At 48.0% G+C, this 22,456-nt stretch overlaps 1 protein-coding gene across 4 annotated transcripts in view; it reads left to right on the top strand.

Annotated features, from left to right (window-relative positions):
- The window catches only part of ODF2 (outer dense fiber of sperm tails 2), a 417,376-nt gene that overhangs the window by 150,238 nt on the left and 244,682 nt on the right, over nt 1–22,456 (top strand). For all 4 annotated transcript variants that reach the window (XM_086924894.1, XM_086924895.1, XM_086924892.1 and 1 more), the window contains one exon: nt 8,987–9,154. In XM_086924894.1, coding sequence (XP_086781020.1) covers nt 8,987–9,154 — 168 coding nt within the window. The remainder of the gene's footprint in view (nt 1–8,986; nt 9,155–22,456) is intronic.

Genomic DNA, 22,456 nt, shown 5'->3' with positions numbered 1-22,456 from the left:
AGTTTACCCTTCACAGTCTCTCCAGCCTCTTGCAGGCCGATTTCTCCACCCTAAGGTCCTGAGAGAACCAGAGAGCGGAAGGGGTGCTCCGTTTAGATATTGCTTGTGAGGCTGGTGCAATGGAAGAAACCATATTCCCAACCCAATCATTGAGTAGCAGAGCGTCTATGTTCGCATCTGAGGTAAGAGAGGGGGTATTTTGAGCCAGAACAGGGCCCATGATATCAGGGACTAGTTTTTTCCATTGTCTCTTTAAGAAAGAGCATTTGCTTGAGTCAGGACTATTCGTGGCAATCCTTAATTGAAATGGGATCAGTGAGTGGTCTGACCAGATTAACGGTAGTGGTATCTCCGCCTTCACATCCTTAATGTTAGAGAAAATTAGATCGAGCGTATGACCTGCTCTGTCTCGGCCTGTGGACAATGTAAACAAAGTTAATTCATCTAGTTGAAGGTATTCAACTGCCTTTCTAAAATTCCTCACAATTCTAGAGTGTTCTTTTAAGGATCCCAACAATTCTTTTTTCATGAGACTCCGCATGGTCCCAGGTTCCCCCCGAGCCATGCATGACACCCAGCGGACCATCCCTGCTAAAGCCTGCACCCAACTACTACGGATTCCAAACTCTAATCTAAGAGCAGCCGCTGTGCAGGTAGTATTAACTGAGGCTAGTTGTCGGAGGATCTTTCCCTCTACAGTATGCAGAAAACTCCATTTCGCCAGATCAATTAATTCAACACCATAGAGCAGGGATGCTGAAATCTTTGCGCGAAAGACCTCTAGCAAATACGGGAAGTGTCTTCTCCCCGTTGCGCTATATAAAGCACTCAGACTTTTACCCTGAGCCAGAGCCCAGAGAATTGTTAGCAACATGATCCTTATCGCTCAAATTGGCAGATATTATCTTCCCTAAGAACACATAGGAATTCACCACCTCCAGCCTGTCTCCTCCCACCATCCACCTAAAGTTCTCATATTTTGTCTTTCTCCTACCTGCCATACACATGATTTTACTTTTTGCTACGTTTATTTTCAGGTGATGATATTCTGCATATATGTGAAGTGTTTGTAGACGATTATTCAAACCTTTCGGTGTTAAATCCAATATCAGAATATCGTCTGCATATAGCATACAAACAATTGGAGAGCCCCCTAATACTGGGGCGTTACCATCACTTGAAGACAAAAACAAAGGTAAGTCCGAGATGTAAAGAGAGAATAATAATGGCGCTAATAGACATCCTTGTTTCAATCCATTTGCAGTGGGTATCTCCTGGGATGGCCCTCTTTCGCCACCCAATAATACCCTGCACCAGGTATCAGTATGGAGATCCCTAACTAAATCTAAGTGCAGTGAGGGCATTCCGAGAGAAGATAGCTTCCTCCACAGCAGAGGGCGATCAACTTTGTCGAATGATGTGGAGAAATCTATAAACGCAGCATAAACTCTTCCGCCTCGAGCCCCTATGTATTTATCCAAAATTATCTGCAAGGTGGATAAGTTATCCATTGTGCTGTGACGCTTACAGAAACCCGTTTGCTCCAATGGCAGCAACTGACCCTCATCTACCCAGTCAAATATTAATGTTAACAGGCATTTCGCAAATACTTTCCCTATAGCATCAAGCAAAGCTATTTGTCGATAGTTTTGGGGCACATTCCTATCCCCCTTCTTAAATAGGGGTACCAGGATACTCCCCCCCCCCCTCCAAGAGGGAAGAACAGTTCTATGTAGGAAGCAAAATCTTTATACTGGAAATAAGATTTTGCTCCATGATTCGGCATCCTGTTTTAACACCGAAACTGGGAGCTCATCAGGGCCCATGGCACCGAACAAACGCAAGTCCTTTATGGCTGATTTGATGATCTTTTCAGAGGGCGGCTCAAACAACGGTCCGACATCGCCCACCCTTCTGTCATCCACAACAGGCCTATTACCAGCATATAATTGCGTGACATAACCCACCCAAACTTTCTCGGAAATAGGAGGGGGAAGGGACCTGATTCTTGTTCCACAACCCTCACCAATGAGAGACCAAAATAGTTGTACATTCCCTCTATTTACAGCCTCCCTTAACTTTATCCATAAGGAATCTTCCCTCTCTTTTTTAATTTTTAACCTTACTCTCCTTCTCCTTCTCCTTAGTAAGGTTATTTTGCGAGACCTTTCTGTGGACCTATTCAAGTATTGTTCCCTAAGCAGTGTGTTTATTTCTTTATTAAGCAGGTGTAAGGAACTGGGGACAGGACGCATATTTCTGTGCGAATTAGGTTTTCTTGCGACCAGGACTACCTCCTTCATAAACCCCACAAAATACGAGATTTCCGACCCTTTCCAACTAGGGAGTTCTTTTACAGTTTTATCTAGTAAAATGGACAAGCCCCTTAGGGCCCTTGTATTCCAGAAACATCTCCCTGTTTTACCACTAAAACGAACCAGATCCCCATTAAGCGACCATGGATCCGTTTTAGGTGGATTTATATTAACAGTTAGGATTATCACATTGTGATCGCTGTTTAGGGTTTTAGTGACTATCAGATCTTTTAGGAGATAAAAGGAATCATTATCCACAGCCACGTAGTCCAAAATAGACTCACCCTGATTGGTTTTGTGAGTAAAACTTGCTGGAATGTCAGAGGGAAGCCTGCCATTTACGATGATCCCCTCCAGTTCAGCCAGTTCTTCCAGAAACAATTTCCCTCTCTTATCTGTTTTAATGTTACCAGGGAATAGAGCTTGTGGGATCTGTAATGATTCCTCTTTATATTTGTTTCTGAACAGAGCTAGACTCGTATTAGAGACCTTACAATTAAAGTCGCCCACTAAGATTATGTGGGTTGCAGGTGCTTTGGCCTTAATATTCTTTATGTAAGAAAAGACCTGATTCACAGTTGCATTATAGCAAGCATCTGGGGGGATGTAAACATTTATCAGCGTAATAGATTTGGCCGCCTCAACCTCAGCATGACTAAACAATGTTACCACCTGAAAGAGGTTACTTGAATCCAAATAGTGGGTGAAGTTCCACTTGATCCGATTAGATAAGAGACAAGCAATGCCCCCTTTGGCATGACCTCTCCTAGAAGGAATGGCTCCACCTTCCAAAGAAATATAGCCCCCTCCAGCGGGAGTTCTATCCACACACCAAGTCTCTTGGAGACAAATCACGCTAGCATCAAACGAATGGAGGAACTGCAGTTTATCTGGGCTATTTTTTATACCTGCGGCATCCCACGATAATATCTTTAAGTCACAACTAAAGATGAGAAAGGGAAATCATGTTATCTGTTGTCCTACTAGAAAGGACACCAGGTAACCGGTTCCATTGGGCACTCTCCTCAACTATATCTCCACGGGAAATAACAGGAGGGGAATTTACACTGGAGACAAGACGTGTATTTTTAGAGACACCGATTTTTAGGTCATCAAAGCCAGCCAGACCACCCAGTCGACTGAGGGGGGGAAAAATACTTTCCCCTGCTAATAAGCCATTCCATGGGCCCCCAAGATGGGAATAACATCAATCCCACGACTTTGAAAAAACTCAGACTGCTTCACAACGAGATTGGCAATGAGCTTAGAGTAGAATTTCACCCTAGTCAATATTCCAATTTCCAATCTCCGGATTGCTACCAGGTCAATGTCATTTGAATTAATCAATTTCAGGCATTCTAGCTCTTCAAAACTTTTGAGTAGACGGGCCCGATTTAAAATCAAGTCAGTATCAAACAAGGGGAGGAAATCCAAAATAACGGTGTCAACGCTTTTCTCTTCAATTGCAGCTTGGGAACTTTTAGAATCCTCTTCCCTTCCCGCCATACCAAAGCATTTTTTTATACAAGGGACAAAATCGGTAGGGGCACCAGAGACCGGTTTAATTGATTCCAAGATATGGGCCGATATACTAGGCTTCCCCTCATCAGCATTAGGGACTCCCAAATTGGAAACCGCACATCTAGATGAAAGATCGCCATGTCCTACCGGTATCTCCCTATCCAACACCGAGGGAATTTTTTCAAGTGAAAAAATTTCTTCATGATTCCCTTCCGAATTGGACGAGGAGACATCACCTCTAACACCTCAGTCTGAATCCATGTGCTGTTCTTCTCGTGCTTTGGTCTTAGCCTGTTTCGCTGCCTTTTTAATTAACTCCTGCGCTGCCTTTGGACTTGACAAAATGACTGCTTTACCTTCCCACTTCACACGGAGCCGAGCCGGATACAGCATAGAATATTCAAGATGGAGCTCCCCGAGCTTGGTTTCACAGACTCAAACTCCCTCCTTGCCTGCTGAACTGCGACTGTGTGATCCGGATAAAATTCTAGCTTGTTACCCTGATGGGTGATGGGCCCTTTTTCCCGCGCAAGTCTGAGGATGGCGTCTCTGTCATGATAATTTAATATCCTCGCCGCGATGGGTCTCGGCGTGGCCCCCGGTGAAGGACGTGGTGCTAGGGACCTGTGCGCCCTCTCAACTATGAAGACCGAGGACAGGGCCTCCGCTCCAAACAGTTCAGTGCACAGTTGTTCTACATATAGTTCCATGCGCCCCGTGTCCGTCGTTTCTGGAACTCCTGTGATGCACACATTATTGCGTCTTGAACACGCTTCCAATTCCTCCTCCTTCGCACGGATAACTTCCAGAACCCGCTCCATACCACTGCATTTTGTTGCAGTGGCCCGTGACTCGTCTTCTACTTCTGAAATCCTGGTCTCAGCCGTTTCAAGTCTTTCGCCATGTTTCTCAGTTTTGTCCGACATGCCATCCATTCTACACGTTAAGTGATCCAGCTTACCATTAATATCCTGTAAGTTTGATTGAATGGCTTGAAGTAGTTTTTCCATGTTCTTGGTGGGCGCCATCTCGGACGATCCACCACCCTCTGCCATTTGTTCCGAGTTTTTTTTAGGGGTCTTTTTAGCTTCGAAGTTGATCTTTTGTTGTTGCTTGTCCGGCCTCACCATCATCCTCTGCAGATTGTTTTGCGTTTTAGCTGTCTGTAGGGAGGACCTTGCGAATCTAGTGGATGTCGCCATTTTGGTACTCAGAGCGACGGTCGGTTGGTGCTGGTTTATGGTCACCCGGTCTTCCAGTGAGCTCTCACTCACAAGGGCCCCCCGCTGTCCTCATCCGACTTTTTGTGGTAGTTGCCTGCGGCCGTTTTGCTCTGAAAACGCTAATGTGGTGGCTTCATGTGGTCCGTGTAGCGATGTCGCGTGTAGAGTCAATGCAGCGCTACACTGCAGATATTACATCATGGGGTATGTTCTAATGGCATCACGAGTCCCAGCAATGGACCGTAGTTCGATGGGTTTGCCGTGGCAAACAGCAAGGCAATGTCAGACACTCACCGTCCCACACAGGTCGGGCCACCTAGAACTCAGTTCGCGCCCATGGCGTTGTTAAGACGACGCTTTCGTTGTGAGCGCCTGGCAGGAAGCATCACACTTGAGCCATGAACATCATAAACATGCGAGGCCAGAGACCTCCCCACGGCGGTAGTTACGCTATAGTTCCGCTATAGTTCCGCTTAGTGATCCGAAGCACAGTGGACCCAGTCTCGGTCATGCGATCATGCGAAAGTGGCGCCGCACACGAACGCGCCGAACCTGCCACCTCTCCCAGCAGTTCCTGCAATTATGCCCAGCGCATTCAGCCTCACCATCACGGGCATCGCTGTTGCTTCGCACTATATCGCTGTGTCCACCCCGCACTCATTAGCTCCGTGTACACTGGTTGAGCCTCTCCGCGCTGGGCGCCGCCATCTTGATTCAGCCGGACCCCGAATGGCGAAGTGAGACTGCGCCGCTTATTGCCTTGTAGAGTCCCTGTTTGCAGTTGTCAGGGCAGTCCGTTTGCTATCAAATCCCACGGTCACCACAGAATTCACGATATCTGAACATAAGTCTCCACTTACTGGTAGGCTCTGGGGGGAAGGTCGCAGAGCAGTGCGGTAGCCGCCATCTTGTCCATTGCTCCGCGCCGGCAACTAAGAGTTCCGATTTCTCACGCTTGTGTTCCCTCAGCCTGCCAATGCATAGCCCAAAAGATGCGCGCTACATTCCGACACCAGTTTCTGCCATTTGTTGACGGTTTTGTGTGCATTTAGTCGGGTTACATCCAGTACGATGTCGGTCGTCCGGCGGAGCTGTGGTATCACCCAGCCATCCTGCTGTGCGCCCCCTAGCGCCTCCTCATGAGCCACAGATTTACACAGATCAAACTATCTGTCATGCTTCAAATCTGACAGCTGCATTTTCTAAATGTTTGAAAATCGCTAACTCGAGAAGTACTTGCCAAATGTTGTAGATCTTGGTGTCTAAATTAATATAAAAAGCAATGTTTTTCTAAATTGGTGTAGGTTTCCTTATTGGGTGCGAGAGTGTCTCATTTCCTGCTTGTGTGCGTACAACAAATGCCTAACACTCCCTCTGATAAGCCTAAGGCTGCTCGAGCACATAACCACAAATAGAGCACCTTGAGATTGTTGAAGCCCTGTCCATTCATAACTCTCTGCACAGTGCACCTCTTTTTGGTATATTATATAAAGAGCCAGCTTCCTACAGTTCTCTACCCAATTCATTTTTTGTGTGTCCTCCTACAGTTCACTGTGTTGATCTTTTGTGTTCTCCAGTGTCTCAGGTCAAGTGAGCTTACTGAACTCAGCACAGTATTAAACCCACATAGCAGGCTTTGCTGTCTGATTGGTGGATTCCAGCCATGTGACTGCCAATCTTAGATTGTTATGTCATCAGACTGCAAGCCTGGAAGCCAGCGGTTGGCCACCTTACTGCTGTGTGAGCTTTGAGGCAGCTCTACTGAAGCAGAACATCTGGGCTTCTATGGATCCGCCCAATTCATTCTGAAAAGGGGTATCTTTGCACGTGTGCCAACAGCCAGGACTCCTACAAGGTGGTAAGTATACATTTAGGCCATGGGTTTCAACTAGGATGTCTGAACCTGCTGACCTGTGGTGATGAGATCACAAAGGCTCCTAGGCTGTTGGGACTCCCAAGCCAGAGCTTTGTAAGCCCTGCTTGGCAAAGCGAGGTGTAAACAGCCCACTGTACAAACACTGTACTCCGCCATTCTGGTATTTGTTAGTTTCAGCATTCTCTGATGCTGGGTGTACTGTAAATGGAAGGAGGTGTAAGACTGTAGAACGCTCTGGTTCCAAAGGGGAAACTTCCAGCTGGTTCACTTTCTCTCTTTCAGGGGAAAAAGACCTTTAGAACTCGCCCCAATGTCTATATTGCTCTGTCCGCTCATTCCTGAAAGTACCATGATGTGTTTCCAGTCATTCTGCAGTGCACGTAGAGCCAAAAAGCCCTCTAGTTGCTAGGAGTCCTGAATGTTTATTACAGAAACAACGAGGCTGTCCCCACTCTGTAGTTAGGGTACAGAGTTGGACCGCTCCAGAGTATGTGCAGCGAGAACACTGATTCCTCACCATCTTTGAGGTCTTCGACACAGGTGTTCACCGAGAGTGGGAGCCTTGTGAGGCCCCTGTGGACTCTAGCCTTGCTGATCTCATAAGGTTGTGGCTTGTTGGATCGGCAGTCCTAATGCTTCCTGGCAGCCATACGTCATTAGAGCTCTCTGAATGAATCTTATGATTTAAGATCGGAAACCTTTTATTCCTTCTTGCCTCCCTCCAATATAATTATACCTGAATGTGGTCCATCCAGTCTGTGCTCATCTCTGGTACCTGCACACAGCCCTTCATCCCCTGCTTGCGTCTGTGTCCTGGCCATCCGTGCCTCATTCCTTGTCTCTGATCTCTGCACACATTGATATAGTCGTCCTCACCCTGCTTCGCTCTAGGCAAATGCAATGGTTACTCACCCCCACACCTCCCACAGCTGTAATCTCTGCATACACAGAGTTGCCCATCAACAGATTGTCTCTGCTTAATCATGACCATTTGTCCCATTCTCGCCTTTGCACGTGTGGGTATATATGTTCCTCCCCTGCCTCTCATCTCTTTCCAGATGTGGCTCTCAACCCCTGCTAGTGCACACAAACGTTGTTCCTCTGCTGCTCGTCTCTGCACAAACGTTCTGAATTATTCCATGTTTCTCTTTGCACTCTTGCAAATGGTCAATTCTGCCCTGCTTAAACCCTCCCCGTGCAGTAAACCCGTAGATATTTAGAGGTTGTTAATCTTTCCTGACTTTTACTCTCAACCTGTCCCTGGTTCTTTTTTTTCTCTTCTTATTTACTGCCACTGAGTATATTGTTATATTGCACTTTGAATCTTAAAAGCCTAAGATATTTTCAGATCCCTCTGTATTAGATAAATTCGCAAGTGGGTGACCATTCCTTGCATTTGTGTACCCATGTCTCTCTCAAATGAAAATATTGCAATAAAGACCCCGTCTAAAAAACAATCACCCTGCTTGTAGTTGATTTATTTCCTCTGATCCCTGCACGCATGGACATGGTTGTTGATCCCGCGCACACACTCGCATTGTTCCCCACTTGGTTCTCGGCAATCACCGACATGGTCGATCATTCATCCCCTACTTCTCTCAGTACATATTCAGATTACTGTTCCTCCCCTGGCTGTGCCCTCTGCTTGTCTCTTCTCTCTGTGCACACATGCACACATTGTCGTTTATTCCCTGCCTTTGGTATCTGCATTAGGGACATTTACCTCTTAATACACACACATGGTTGTCCTCTGCCTCTGATCTTCACACAGTTGGACATGGTTATCTATCCCTCTACTTGTCTGTGATCTCGGCACACGGCCCTAGTCATTGAGAAAGATACTCTCCACCTCCACTCACCTGCGTCTAATCTTATACATATGAATGCAATTCTCCATCCTTGCCTCCCACCAATCCATCTTGTTAATACTGGTTCTTATTCTTTTTTCCCTTTCAACATATGTCCCACTCAAATTACTTCCCAGTCTAAAAATCATTTCAGTGCCTTCTGAATTCTCTACATTTAGTTTCTTGCATTCTCTATCTTTTCAGGGCGCAACTCATCGCCTCGAAATAACACCACCAGAAATAGACAAAATGTCATCCAGTCATTCATGCGACCTCTCGACTGACGAGGAAGATCTCCTCCGCAGCAGAATGCAAGCCTATGACCAGAAGCTAGAGTGCCTGATGACTGAGATCGGGTCTTTAAAGACTGAGGTAAGTTGATTGATGCTGTTCATTTCCTGTGTGTTTGGTGCTGATGGTAATTTATGGTGGAAAGTGTTTCTCCGTGGGGTTATTCGAGGGAACCTGGGAATGGGACTTGTGATTGACTGTGACTATGTGCATGGGTTGGGTTTGGATGTGGCTGTGCCTTGGGACCAGCAATCAGTAATGGTTGACATTGGGATTGGCATTGACTGAGTTTGACAATTGGATTGAAGTGTCAGAAGCTTGGATCAACCAGTGGCAAAGGCAATGGCTCACCATTTCCTGTGACTCGCGGATTCCTGGGATTAGATGAGTAGGGAGCTAGGATTGGCTGTGGCTCGAGTGTGGAGCTCGGATTGGCTGTGACTTGAGTGTGGAGCTAGCATTGGCTGTGACTCGAGTATGAAGATAGGATTGACTGTATCTCGAGTACGGAGCTAGGATTGGCTGTGGCTTGAGAATGGAGCTAGGATTTGCTGTGTTTCGAGTATGGAGCTAGGATTGGCTGTGTCTTGAGTATGGAGCTAGGATTGGCTTGACTTGAGTAAGGAGCTAGGATTGGCTGTGTCTTGAGTATGGAGCTAGGATTGTCTGTGTCTCGACTGCAGAGCTAGGATTGGCTGTTACTATAATATGGAGCTAGGGTTGGTTGTGATTCGCGTTTGAGTTCTACATTGGCTTGACAGAAGCTTGTAATATGTCTTAGGTTCATTCTCACTTATGGCCAAGAATGAGGCAAATGTGACTGCAAGCAGGGCCACACTTCTTTTTGTCTGTGACCGAGGCAGTGGCACAGTTTTGACCAAGGCTGGAGCTTAGCTTGTCCTATGATGATGATGGAACTTGGCTTCGGCTGTGATCGAAACAAAGGCATTATTGTAGTTAAATGTGTGTGTACTGACTCTTGCTAGAGAAGCAAATGCAATAATTGCCTTGCTTTACTTTGCCTAGGACGTGTCTCCTCCATTACTTCAGTACATTTCTCTTTGGTGTTGATGGTATTGTACGGTTCTGACTGGTTCTTACCTTGAACTTCCTCACTCCAACACACACACTTCACCCGCTGTAGGTGTTTTCTACCTTAAACTGGGGGTTTGAGACCAGCACAGCTGCTCCTGCTTCAGTGATGTAGCCTCTGAGTCCAGGCAGCTGCTGCCTTAGGCCTTTGTGAGGTCAGAGGACCATGGGCACAGCAGCTTTACCCTACCCAAAGCTCAATCATTGATGCTGCTGTAAACCACTGGAGCTGTTGAGAAACATCAGGCCCGGCTGGCAGGTAGGACAGGAAAGGGACAGCCACCGACTGCAGGAATCCGCAGCTTGTCATCTTATGGAGAATGGCTTGCCCTGTCTGTGTAAGTAGATCAGGCTCACAGCCGTCACTATTTCTACATGATCCTGTCCGTGTTATTCGATCCGACTGTCGCAGCTGTCACTACTTGTACACACTCCTGTCCGTGTTATTAGATTTGTCTGTCACAGCTGTTAATATTTCTAAGCCAAGCCTTATTCTAAATGAAACGTATTGCTTTGATTTTGGAACTCTGAACAGAGAACCTTAAGATCGACAGCATAGGAATCATTTTAAAGACACCCCAAGTAATTTAAATTGTATTACATATAAATTGAATTTGACTGGTACATAAGTCAAGGTTATTTTATGATAAAAAGATCTGAAAATGGAATGTGTAGTGTTACAATGTTAAGTGTATTTTCTTAGGGCAGGCTTGCAGGCGTTTTAGAGCGTGAACGTGTTTCTAAAGTGGTAAGGTGTATCTCTCAAAGAGAGATGCAACCTGGGAGCATGCATAATATTCACACGTCTTGTTAAACTTTCATAGCAGGGTATTTTTGAACAGCCCTAGTTAAAGTTCTGATCTTTGTTCATTAAAAATGTCTTGCTGATTGCTAATTAAACAACAAATAAAAGTAAGATTGTTGTGCTTGGTGAGGGGATACATGGTACTGTAGACGCACCAAGAGTGTTGTATTGAATGAAATAATTTCCAGTGACATTTTCTAAAATGAAGGCGCGATGGTATTCTGGATTGCTAAATAGACTGTACATAGCATGTCCTCCTATGCTGGGATTCCGGGACCTTTCACTGCAGTCAGCCCTAGCCAGAAGGTTTCTTTTCGCTGTAGTTTAACGTCAATCCTGGATTAATGTTAAGAATGTGTGCCCAGCCAGAGAATACCCGTCTCTGAGCTTATAGAAACCTCTAAAATCAATTGTGCGGCAAATCAGTATTGTAACAAACTCTCCCAACTTGAATTGTGAAAAATGGCGATCAGCACGTGATTGAAAGTATGTCATATCAAGTCCTTTATACAAGCTACACATTCCCTCCTAGGATCTCAAGGGAAAAGAACAAAATGCCTTGGCTACATGGTTATCCCACTGCGTCTTTGAGCCTAGAGAGCACAAGGCTGGGCTGGAAGTAATTAGAAGATGAAGGGTCTCGGAGTGGAAAAAGTAGTACTACATTCCTACCTCCCTGTGACTCTCTAATGAGTAATCTTGAAAGGTGGCCTTTGGCACATTCATGGGCTTTATACTCATCCACAGGGAGCATTTCATTCGCGGGGTATTGGCGACCACAATCCCCTTAAATGTCTTGAGTCCATAGATTGACTGAGAAACAAGCAGTGCATTGGCTTTGCAGTGTCCGCCTGCGCGTCTGTGCTCAGGGAGACCCTACCATAGGTGAACAGGCTGTACAGTGAGAAGAGCGTCTGTGCTTAGGGAGACCCTACCATAGGTGAACAGGCTGTACAGTGAGAAGAGCGTCCGTGCTCAGGGAGACCCTACCATAGGTGAACAGGCGGTACAGTGAAAAGAGCGTCCGTGCTTAGGGCGACCCTACCATAGGTGAACAGGCTGTACAGTGAAAAGAGCGTCCGTGCTTAGGGCGACCCTACCATAGGTGAACAGGCTGTACAGTGAAAAGAGCGTCCGTGCTTAGGGCGACCCTACCATAGGTGAACAGGCTGTACAGTGAAAAGAGCGTCCGTGCTTAGGGCGACCCTACCATAGGTGAACAGGCTGTACAGTGAAAAGAGCGTCCGTGCTTAGGGCGACCCTACCATAGGTGAACAGGCTGTACAGTGAAAAGAGCGTCCGTGCTTAGGGCGACCCTACCATAGGTGAACAGGCTGTACAGTGAAAAGAGCGTCCGTGCTTAGGGCGACCCTACCATAGGTGAACAGGCTGTACAGTGAAAAGAGCGTCCGTGCTTAGGGCGACCCTACCATAGGTGAACAGGCGGTACAGTGAAAAGAGCGTCCGTGCTTAGGGCGACCCTACCATAGGTGAACAGGCTGTACAGTGAAAAGAGCGTCCGTGCTTAGGGCGACCCTACCATAGGTGAACAGACTGTACAGTGAAAAGAGCGTCCGTGCTTAGGGCGACCCTACCATAGGTGAACAGGCGGTACAGTGAAAAGAGCGTCCGTGCTTAGGGCGACCCTACCATAGGTGAACAGGCGGTACAGTGAAAAGAGCGTCCGTGCTCAGGGAGACCCTACCATAGGTGAGCAGGCCGTACAGCGAAAAGAGCTTGTGATGCTGCAGAGTTTCTGGGACTTAACCCATAAACAAATTTTGCATTATGATTTGACTCCAGAACTAATCTCTCTGAGGAATCTAGAAACGTATACCTTACCTAAAGGCCATTGAGCCTCTAGTCCCTCTCACCAAGCGCGTGTACTTCTAGCTCGAGATGTTGACACTAGGAGGGTGCTTTGTCTATTCCAACCCACAAGAATGTCCCTCGATTGTGAAACTGCGCTGGAAGCGGCAGCAGGATTTAAAGACACCACTTTAACTGAACCCCTTTTCTCCTCTACAAGCTAAGAACTTTGACAACCGCACAAAAGATGACCCTCAGTCCAACACCTCTGCTGTGGTCACTGTTGCACTGAGCTGTGGCCTGTAGAGCCTCATGTGTAACATTCAGAGTGCTGTCCCAGAATGTTACACTATCAAGAACAACAAATGTTTATATTGCTACATAACATCTTCTGTTTCCTGGAGACATTGAAACCTACAAACACATTTAAACAAGGATGTACAACATGAGTACATTGGCAGAAAAAGACTTGTACAGTAGTTCCTGTGGGGATTGACAAAGTAAGTTTGAGTTAGGTGTGCACTTACTCTGGATGCAAATTCAACAAATTGTTCATCGGAGGGACTCTGCGAATCATGCTTTGACCATTTCTCTCAAAAGAGAAATTGGCACTCTGAAGTTCTCTCAGTAGTTCAGTAATGATGAGCTTGAAGCTATTAGTAGTGTCTTGGAATTGAGGATTCCTGGTGTTCCTAATGCTCAATGTAAGCTGAATTGGAGCCTTTGGACACCGAACGTCATTTTGGGAACTTCCAAATATCAATATCTCGGAGTTCGTCTTGCCTATTGTCAGATCAGTCGCTCCATCGAATTGAAGCCTGGAGCGTAGGAGCTTCCAGCTGCAGATTTCGGTGTGATGTTACCAGGCCCTACCAATACAGACTTGATTCATAACAAAACATTATGGCTTCGCTTTTGCTTCGCTGAGAAGCCTTTCTGTGCAAACAGGATTTGGGGATAAAACATGTGCACACTGATCAACCCCAACCCCAACCCTTTATTTAGGAACCTAAATTACACCAAGTTTGTTCTTAAACCTTTTGAACTGATGGATTCCTGAGACATGAACTCGTTCTTGGAGGCCATGACATTGGCCGGACACCTCAGTTATCTGCAAGCCCTTTGTACTGGCAAACTTGTGTCTGTGTTCCCAATGGTTCTTTGAACTCCCTTCCATGTCTTCATTTCAAAAGTGTTGTCAGACTTCCATCTAAGTGAAGACATTAGTCCCTTGTCATTCTCAGCATATCATGTTGCACAACCTCAGTGTTGATTTAGTCTTGCGCTCTTATCTGGAGTGAATCAAGACTGACCATTAATCAGACCAAATCCAACGTCGAAAGTATGTTTGTAAATGATCGAAGTTGCTTCTTGAGACTTAGTATGGATGCACTATCGATGTTGCGGTCCTAGATGGCAACTTAGTCACCCCATCATCCAGACTATCTCACATTAAGAGAGCCAAAAGAACAGGCTCCTGATGAACCTAATGTGAAACATAAATATCTGAACAATCTTAAAAGAGGATGATTGGTACGCCAACAATTCATAAATGATGTGCATGGCTTGAACACTGATTATGGTGGCTGAGATTTCAAGTGGCTCTGCATGGTCACCTGCCATCTGACAAAATCCTCCCATCACACCTCCGTGGGGGCACCACCATCCAAAGTGCAGTGGTCCAGGAGGTGGTTGCAGTGCCACATGAGAGTTTTAGGGAGCTGGACGCCCCCAGAGTTGTCGAGCAATGGAAGCGACCTGCAAGGACTTCCGGGTGCGGCTGCTCAGTGAGGGCATTTGCCTGCAGAGAAATCTGACAGCGCCACGTATGGGCCACTGAAGTGCAGAGGGGTGCTAGGCTCTACAGCGGGGGCCTCTACCGATTTGGTGATTTCCTCCTCCCTCCTCCCTCCCCGCTCCCCTTAGCCACCAAGAGTACTGAAGGTGCATTGGCTCTGGTAGTGGGCCTTTGCTGGAGCTCAAGCCATGACCTGGAGCCCGAGGCGCAGTTTCTCAGAGATCTCCCCTGATGGCCACGAGCAACCAAGGCACAGAGGTTAGTCATTGAGCAGATCAAGCGGTGAGAAGGTATCGAGGCCTGGGAGAGAGCGGGAGTGGTGACACTGGAGCTGAGGGTCGGGTTGGGCGACGAGGAGGCCGGGTGTCGATTTATACCTACCTGACCGTTGGGCGTGAGCGAGGCGTAGTGGTCCCCGGTTCAAGGGAGGGGGCCTGGCTGAAACTGAGGCAGTCCCCAAGAGATTTTCATAGCACGTTGGCCTGCTTGAGTGGATGCTATAGGGCCCCAGTGCGGCCGCATACAGACCCCAAAGCCTCACCTGAATACATGATGTTCTTGGCGGGGGCAGTGATTGAGGTGATGCTTTTCAGGCCTCCCATTTACTGAGTTGCTCTGACAACACCAACGCTTTCCGCTACAGCTGGGGAGAACAGCCTTGGGGCCAACATTGCACACTATGCTCTACGCAACAACGGACTACAGTTAGGCCCACCACACGGGCCATGCCCCTTCCCCTGAGGGCACATTAACAAAGGTGAACATCTAGACAAGCATACCTTGGGGACTTCACCCAGCGAGGCGCTTGAACCTTGCAGCATAAGACCCTGTAAGGGGGCCAAGCGGAGGGCAGGCACATCAGTCGCGCAGACAGCTGAACCAGGCTTCTGGGTGGTTTATGGCAGTGTGGGTCACCCCCACCCATCTTCATCTCTTAACATTCCTTCTTGTGTCCCTTTCCTGGGCCAATTCTACAGGAGATCTGAAGTCCTGACTGCACGTGCCACCCCACAAGGCTTTGGTGGTGGTCGGGTGGGTCGGTTGAGGTGCCAGACGTACCAAGGTGAAGACTGTGGCCAGGTCCAACTGTGCAATAGGGCTAAGGACAAAGTGCCGCCCAGCGCCAAACAGAGTATATTGGACAAATACACCCAACCGGGAGGACCCTTTACCCTGTCCGGGGCAGGCAGTCATGACAGTTCCAGACAATGCCGCCCTTTTGGCAGCCATCACACCAGTGACAAGATGTACTTGATGCCAAGATAGGTGCATTGGGCTTGGAGGTCACATTATCTTGTCAGGACCTACAGAATGCAGTGAAGTGTATTACGGAGAGAGAGGCCTGGGTCTCGGGTGGAAGATTTAGTCACATATTTGCAGCAAACATGTCTAAGCTTACCGTGACCAGGGAACTGGCAGCATATGTGGAAGACTCAGAGGGAAGGGCACGCCGTAACAACTTGTGATTCTTTGGATTTCCTCAGGGGTGTGAGGGCTCTCCAATGGAACGTTTCATTGACCAGTTGCTCTCCCCTTGCTTTGTGGTTGGAGGAGCTCAGAGGGCTCTGGTGCGACGCCCCCTGGGTCCAGACCAGTTATTGCAAATATTTTAAACTATATGGACAAAGACACCATCCTTAAACATGCCCGGCTCCAGGATAACATTCTGTTCAAATCACACGCGTAATGATTTTCCCAGACTACACCAGACTGGTGCAACAACGACGCCAGTACTTCCAGGCCGCCAAGCTGTGAGTTAAACATTCAGTACATGCTCCTATATCCTGAAAAACTCAGTTTTGTATCACTTGCGGACACTTTTCTTTGGTTCACCCGAGGAGGTGTTTCATTGGATTGACGAAAGGATTCATGTTAAGCCTCACACCCCTCCGTGCATTGATTCGGACTCCTCCCTGGGTGACAAGCAGTTCAAGCTCACAAACACTCCTGCGAAGTGTCACAACAGGTCTCCCTCATCATGGAGGTGTTCCAGCGAGCAATTGACAATCCAGCCGCTAAGGGGGGCTCCCAACCTCTCAGACATCAGGCGCACGATCTCCTAGGTGACAATGGCAGGAAGGCATGCTTTAGTTGGTATCTCCCACAAACTCTGAAGTGTATATTCCCCCAGGGGTGGGGGAGGGGAATTAGATGTTTTTTTAATTTGTAGATGCTGTTTCATTATTATGGTTACAGGGTGTTGTATGTTATATTTGTTTGTTTACATTTTTACATGCTTCCCCAATGCCCATCCGTCACAGGTCCTGCAGATGCTATTGCACGGCCGGGACAGGAGTGCCCCTTCACAGTCTGGTCCCACTGACCACCTACGGTAGTGTTATGAAATGTAAATGAACAGCTCAATAAGGTTAAGAGAGGGGCAGTCCTGAAACAAGCAAAGCGGTGGGGGCTGATGTACTACCAGAAACCCACCTCATCGGAAATAAGGTCCCATGGCTGGCTAGATGGAGGTGCTCACAGATCTATCACTCAGGGTTCACAAGGGGCTCCAGGGGTACGGGTGTGCTGATCGGGCGGGTCGTTCCATTTCAGCATATAAAGACATGGACAGATAGATATGGTTGATACACTGATGGCTAATCTGTGACCCTGCTAAGTATATATTCCCTCCCCATCTACAATCCTTTATAGAATTAATGACGGGGGTCGGGTGAGCTTCCTGACAGACTTATAGTATTAGGTATGACTGGAATGGAGTGGTGGCTCCGGCTGTGGATAAGTGGCGCCCACAGGGACAGCATACAGAGATAGGGGAGATGCATTTATCCTTTAGATCAGCACTGGGTCTGCCATGTGTATGAAGGGCACATCATGCCTCGGCCAGGGGTTACACCACTTTGGTTTCCCACGTCTTGTACTCTCAACTTGATTGTTTCTAGTGCCCCGCTCTTATATGCACACGTATCATATATTACTGTATTAGCCCAGAGGATTGTCCGATCATTCCCCGCTGACCCTGGGACTCCAGGCACCCAGCATTCCGTTGGTGCCTATCTCCCTGGCACCTCCGAAATCAGATATCTTAAACATATGGAGCGTTCTATAGAAAACTACTTTAAACGCAATTTAGACACTGTGACTTCCCCTCAGACTTTATGGGAGGCACTGAAACCCACACTACGTGGGACATTAGCTACTGCACAGGGGAGCTACGGGTCAAGATGCAGGAGTTGACAGACCTTGAGGCCTGGATTACAGAATTAGATATACTGGGTCGCCAACATGATGGCCAAATTGAGCGCAGAAAGCCTGGTCTGGTACAGCAGCAGTACCACCAGACCCTATTAGGCGAGGCACGGTTGGTTTGGCAGGCATCTGAAAGCCGTATTTATCAATGGGGGGGACAAATAGAGTCAAATGCTCCACAGATTACTTCAGGGTATCCCCCAGTCACCTCCTTTTCCCCAGATCAGAGATGAGTCCGGTGAATTACTTATTGACCCCTGAGAGATGGCTAGCAGTTCCGCTTCCCATTTTGAGGGGTCTATGCTAGGAAGGGGGTGTTGACCAGGACACAAATGGAGGAATTTGTGCAGGCTCTCCCGCTCAGTGCGCTCTCCCTAGCTGCCCGCAAATTGTTGGATGTCGCGCTTATGGGGGGAGGAAGTCTCATCAGCCGCGGCCTGTTTGAACACTGGTAAGGCTCCTGGGCCCAACGGGGTTCCCCTGTGAGTTCTTTAAAGCATATGTGCCCAAACTCTGGGATTACCTGCTGGGTATGGTCAAGTCCGCAGTGGCGAGGCTGTCCTGCCACCATACTTGCTCCACGCAGAGATTGTGTTTTCCCTAAGCCAGGCAGGGGCGGACTGGGAACCAAAACCGGCCCTGACAAAGTGCTCGGCCAGCCCCCCTCCCCCAGGGGTTGGGGTTGACACCGAGCTCTTTGCCAGGGCCAGTTTTCAGACGGTTTTGTTACAGGGCCGATTTTGCAGCTATGCTGCAAAAACGACCCTTTAACAAAAACGGCCCCCAGGGGCCCAAAACCGGCCCCCACCCGTGTGGCCCACCAGGGGATTGCCCGGTGCCTGCTAGGGCCAGTCCAGCCCTGAAGCCACGCTTGCCGAGGGTTGACCTTCATATCACCCAATCTCTCTATTTAGCCTAGAGCTAAAGTTTTGGCCAAAGTGTAGGAAGCTTGCTCTGTATATACTATACCAAAGTGAGGTATAGTGTGCGCAGAGTCCAAGGGGTTCCCAAAGGTATAGCAGAGGCTAAATTAGACAAATACTAAGAGCTTTCTCTCTTTGTGGTAGTGTGGGCGAGCAGTTAGGCTTATCAAGAGAGTGTGTTAAACATTTATTGTATTCACTCAATCAAGAACTGATTACACACACTTAGAGACAGAATCCAGACCAATTGGGTAATATAAAAAAGGTATACTTATGTTTTATTTCTAGAACCAAGTAGGACTTGGCACAGGTAAGTAAAATGCACTTTCAATTGTGAAACTTTACAAGGAAATGCAATTGGGAATGGATTTTCAAAAGTTGCAATTTTGTATATGCTTTTAAAAACAGTTCAAATTGCACAGAAATTACTTTTGTGTTACTTTTAGATTTCATCTCCTACTTGGGGTAATATGCTTAGATATCACACTGTGGATCCTACATTACAAAGAGAAGTAAGACTCTTCATGGTTTAAAGCACAGTAACTTTTCTTTCATACAAAAACAGTTCAACATTTAGAACATATTAGGAACAAAAACTCATAACGTTGGTTCCCATGGGGAAAAGAAGGTTATTAGTTTCGGGTAAGTAAACGACCTAGAAGAATAGTTTTTGGGGGTTAGAACCAAGGTTTCCTAAGGTTCAGATAGGCACTCAAATTGCACCACCAGCAGCTCTGGGGCACCCAGGGGCAGAGTGCAGAGGCCCAATGTTAGCCAGTGGGGCTAAGGGCGGCCTTTGGTCATGGGCTGCTTACGAGCAGGCCACTCAGTGGTGGAAATAAGCTCCCAGGGTTAAGATCAGGGCAAAGGGGGTCCCAGATCAGCACCAAGTCCACACTACCAGTGATGCAGGGGTGGCCGGGTGCAGGGTGCTTGGGAGGTGTTGGGAGCCCAATGCAATCCTATGGGGCCTGCCAGTTTTGGATTTTGGCTGCAGACTCAGTCCAGGAAGTCTTCCAGGAGGAACCAACGGCAGGGCAGGTAAGTTGGAGGGCTCGGTACTTAGGTGTACCTCAGGTCCTCTGCTCCAGGGTGCAGGGAAGCTGAATGCAGGGGTGTCTATTTGAGGTCAGATTTCCCTACCAGGCCACTCGCAGTTGGGCGGCGGGGCTGTCCATGCAGAGGCTGCCGGTGACATGGGGAGTCCTGGATGGTCCGCACATGGCGGACTCGGACTCTGGAGCGCTGGGACCGGAGGACCACTTGGACTCGGGACGTAGGCGACTTGTGCAGTGGTGGTTCCAATCATAGAGTTTCTTTGTCCTCAGCAGGCTCAGAGTCTTTCTTTCGAGTTTCTTTGGAACAGACCTGCTGTTCGCGTGAGATCCAGTCTTAGTTGAAGGCAGTCAGTCCTCCCAGGGGTTCTGAAGGGCCCTGGCTGCAGGATAAGTCTACTTTTGGTGCAGGATGTCCGGGAACTGCAGACTGGCCAATAGGGCTGGGGCCAAGTCTGTTATTCCCCACAGTTCTCTCTGCTGTGCAACTTCTTCCGTCCTTCTTCATAGTGTCCAGGAATATGAGGAGGCAAGGTTCAGGGTCCCCCCTAAATACTAAATTTGAGGGCGTTTACAGGAGTGTGCAGGTCGGGACCAATGGGTCCCTCACTTGGGGTAGGTTCACCCCCTATTATACCACCCTCCAGTGGGAGAGAGGCAGGCATGAGCTTCTCTCTAATTGGCTGGGTCCCCTCATCTTCAAGATGAAGGGGACTGAGCTGTGTGCTTCATCCCGCCTCCCCCTCTGAGGGATGGGGTCGGCAAAGGTGCTCACACCTTTCACCTCACTTGGTTTTCCTGCTGATTCTCCCGCCCAAAGTGGGGGTCAGAACCAGTGGGATCCAGTTGCTGGGGACAGCAAAAGGTAGTACCAGGCTTACAAAGGCAGCAGGCCTTTGAAGCTTCCCCTTCGTGGACTCCGCTTACCCTTGGGGAGGAGGCATGACACCTCTGCCCAGGATGGGTTTTGTTTCTTGACCCAGAGAGCGGAGGCTTTCTACCAAGGGGTCCAGAAACCTGTCTGGTGGTGGCAAATGGTGGGCAGCCATTCAGGAACCACACCAGAGCCTGTCCTCCTTTTAGGGGGCATCTCTAAGATGCCCTCTGTGTGCATTTTTCATAAAATCCCACACTGGCATCAGTGTGGGTTTAATGTGCTGAGAGGTTTGCCACCAAACTTCCCAGAATTCAGTAAAGCCATTATGGAGCTGTGGAGTTCGTAATGACCAACTCCCAGACCATATACTCTTTATGGCTTTACTGCACTGACCATTTTTAAGAATGGACTCGTAGACTGTAGGGGTACAGAGCTCATGCAACTGTACCCTCAGCTGGGGGCTAGTGCACCCTGCCAAAGGAGTGACTTACCTAGGCCCCAGGCAGTGGTATGCAGGCCTGGCACACAGATGTGTGCCATGTCGAGACTTCACCTTTCTCTGCACCAAAACACACAGCCTGCAAAGGCAGTGTGTGTGTTAGGTTGCAGGGCCCCTGACAGTGACACAGTAGGTGCTGCAACTCTTAGAGGCCTTCCCTAGTTACAGTGCCCTTGGTACCTTTTATAAGGGACTTACCAGGGGCCAGAGAGGTGTCAATTGGGGGTACAAAGGTACAGTTTTGGAGAGAGAATACAGGCCCTGGAAACCTGATTGGCATGGACCCAGGGCACATCAAGTCAAAGTGCATCAGAAACCTGGCAAAAAGTGTGTGTGGGGGGGCGTTACTGCAATAGAAACCCACTTTACTACACAAAGCGCTAGCAAATAGGCTGATAAATCATATCCCAGACCTGACCCATCCTGATGGGGTGCGGTTTATACCCCACCAGGCGACTCATCACAGCATCCAGCGTGTATACAATGCGCTAGCGCATAGAAAAGAAGACCCGGAGGTGTTGATTCCGGCAGACATAGAAAAAGCATTTGACTCCGTGAGTTGGGGAGTTCTCGTTTCTCCTCCTGCTCCTCAGCTTTGGTCCGTGGTTCATTTCTTATCTCAGATTACTATATAAGGACTTATGGACGTCGGTGTGGGGGTGGGGTTCCTATGCAGCTGGGGATGCAGCAGGTTTGTCACCTGTCCCCTTTGCTGTTTGCTCCCACCATGGAGCCACTGGCGGTGTGGGTGAGGATGGTCGCGCAGGTGCAAGGTTTTGAGTGGGGGAAGGACTGCCAGACAGAATAGCGCTATACGACATTGAGCTCTTTTTCCTTAAGGCCACACACACCACGCAACCCCAATTACTGCAGATTATGCACATTTTTGGAGCGACCTTTGGCCTACACATCACTGCATCAAAGTCCACGGTATACGCAGTGGGCACTGGCCCCAAGGGACTCAGGTGGGCATCTGGACTGTGGGTTTCCACCAGTGGGTTCAAATACTTGTTGTAGGAAGCTGGCTCTGTATACACTATACCAAAATGAGGTATAGTATGCACGGAGTCCAGTGGAACCCCAAAGGTAGGCAGAAGTAAAAGTGGATAGCACCTTACTTTCTATTTGGTAGTGTGGGCGAGCAGAAAGGCTTTATCAGAGGGTAATGTTAAGCATTTGTTGTACACACTCAGGCAAGAAATGATGTCACACACACTCATGACTGAACTCAGACCAATTTGTATCAAAAATATTATTTAGTTATTTTATGTTTGAGGCAGATGAGCTGTAGATTGTATACTTGTGCATAGATCGCCAT

Source organism: Lissotriton vulgaris, chromosome 5, assembly GCF_964263255.1.
Source record: "Lissotriton vulgaris chromosome 5, aLisVul1.2, whole genome shotgun sequence".
NCBI classification, from domain to species: domain Eukaryota; kingdom Metazoa; phylum Chordata; class Amphibia; order Caudata; family Salamandridae; genus Lissotriton; species Lissotriton vulgaris.
This window is presented reverse-complemented; position numbering and strand designations above follow the sequence as displayed.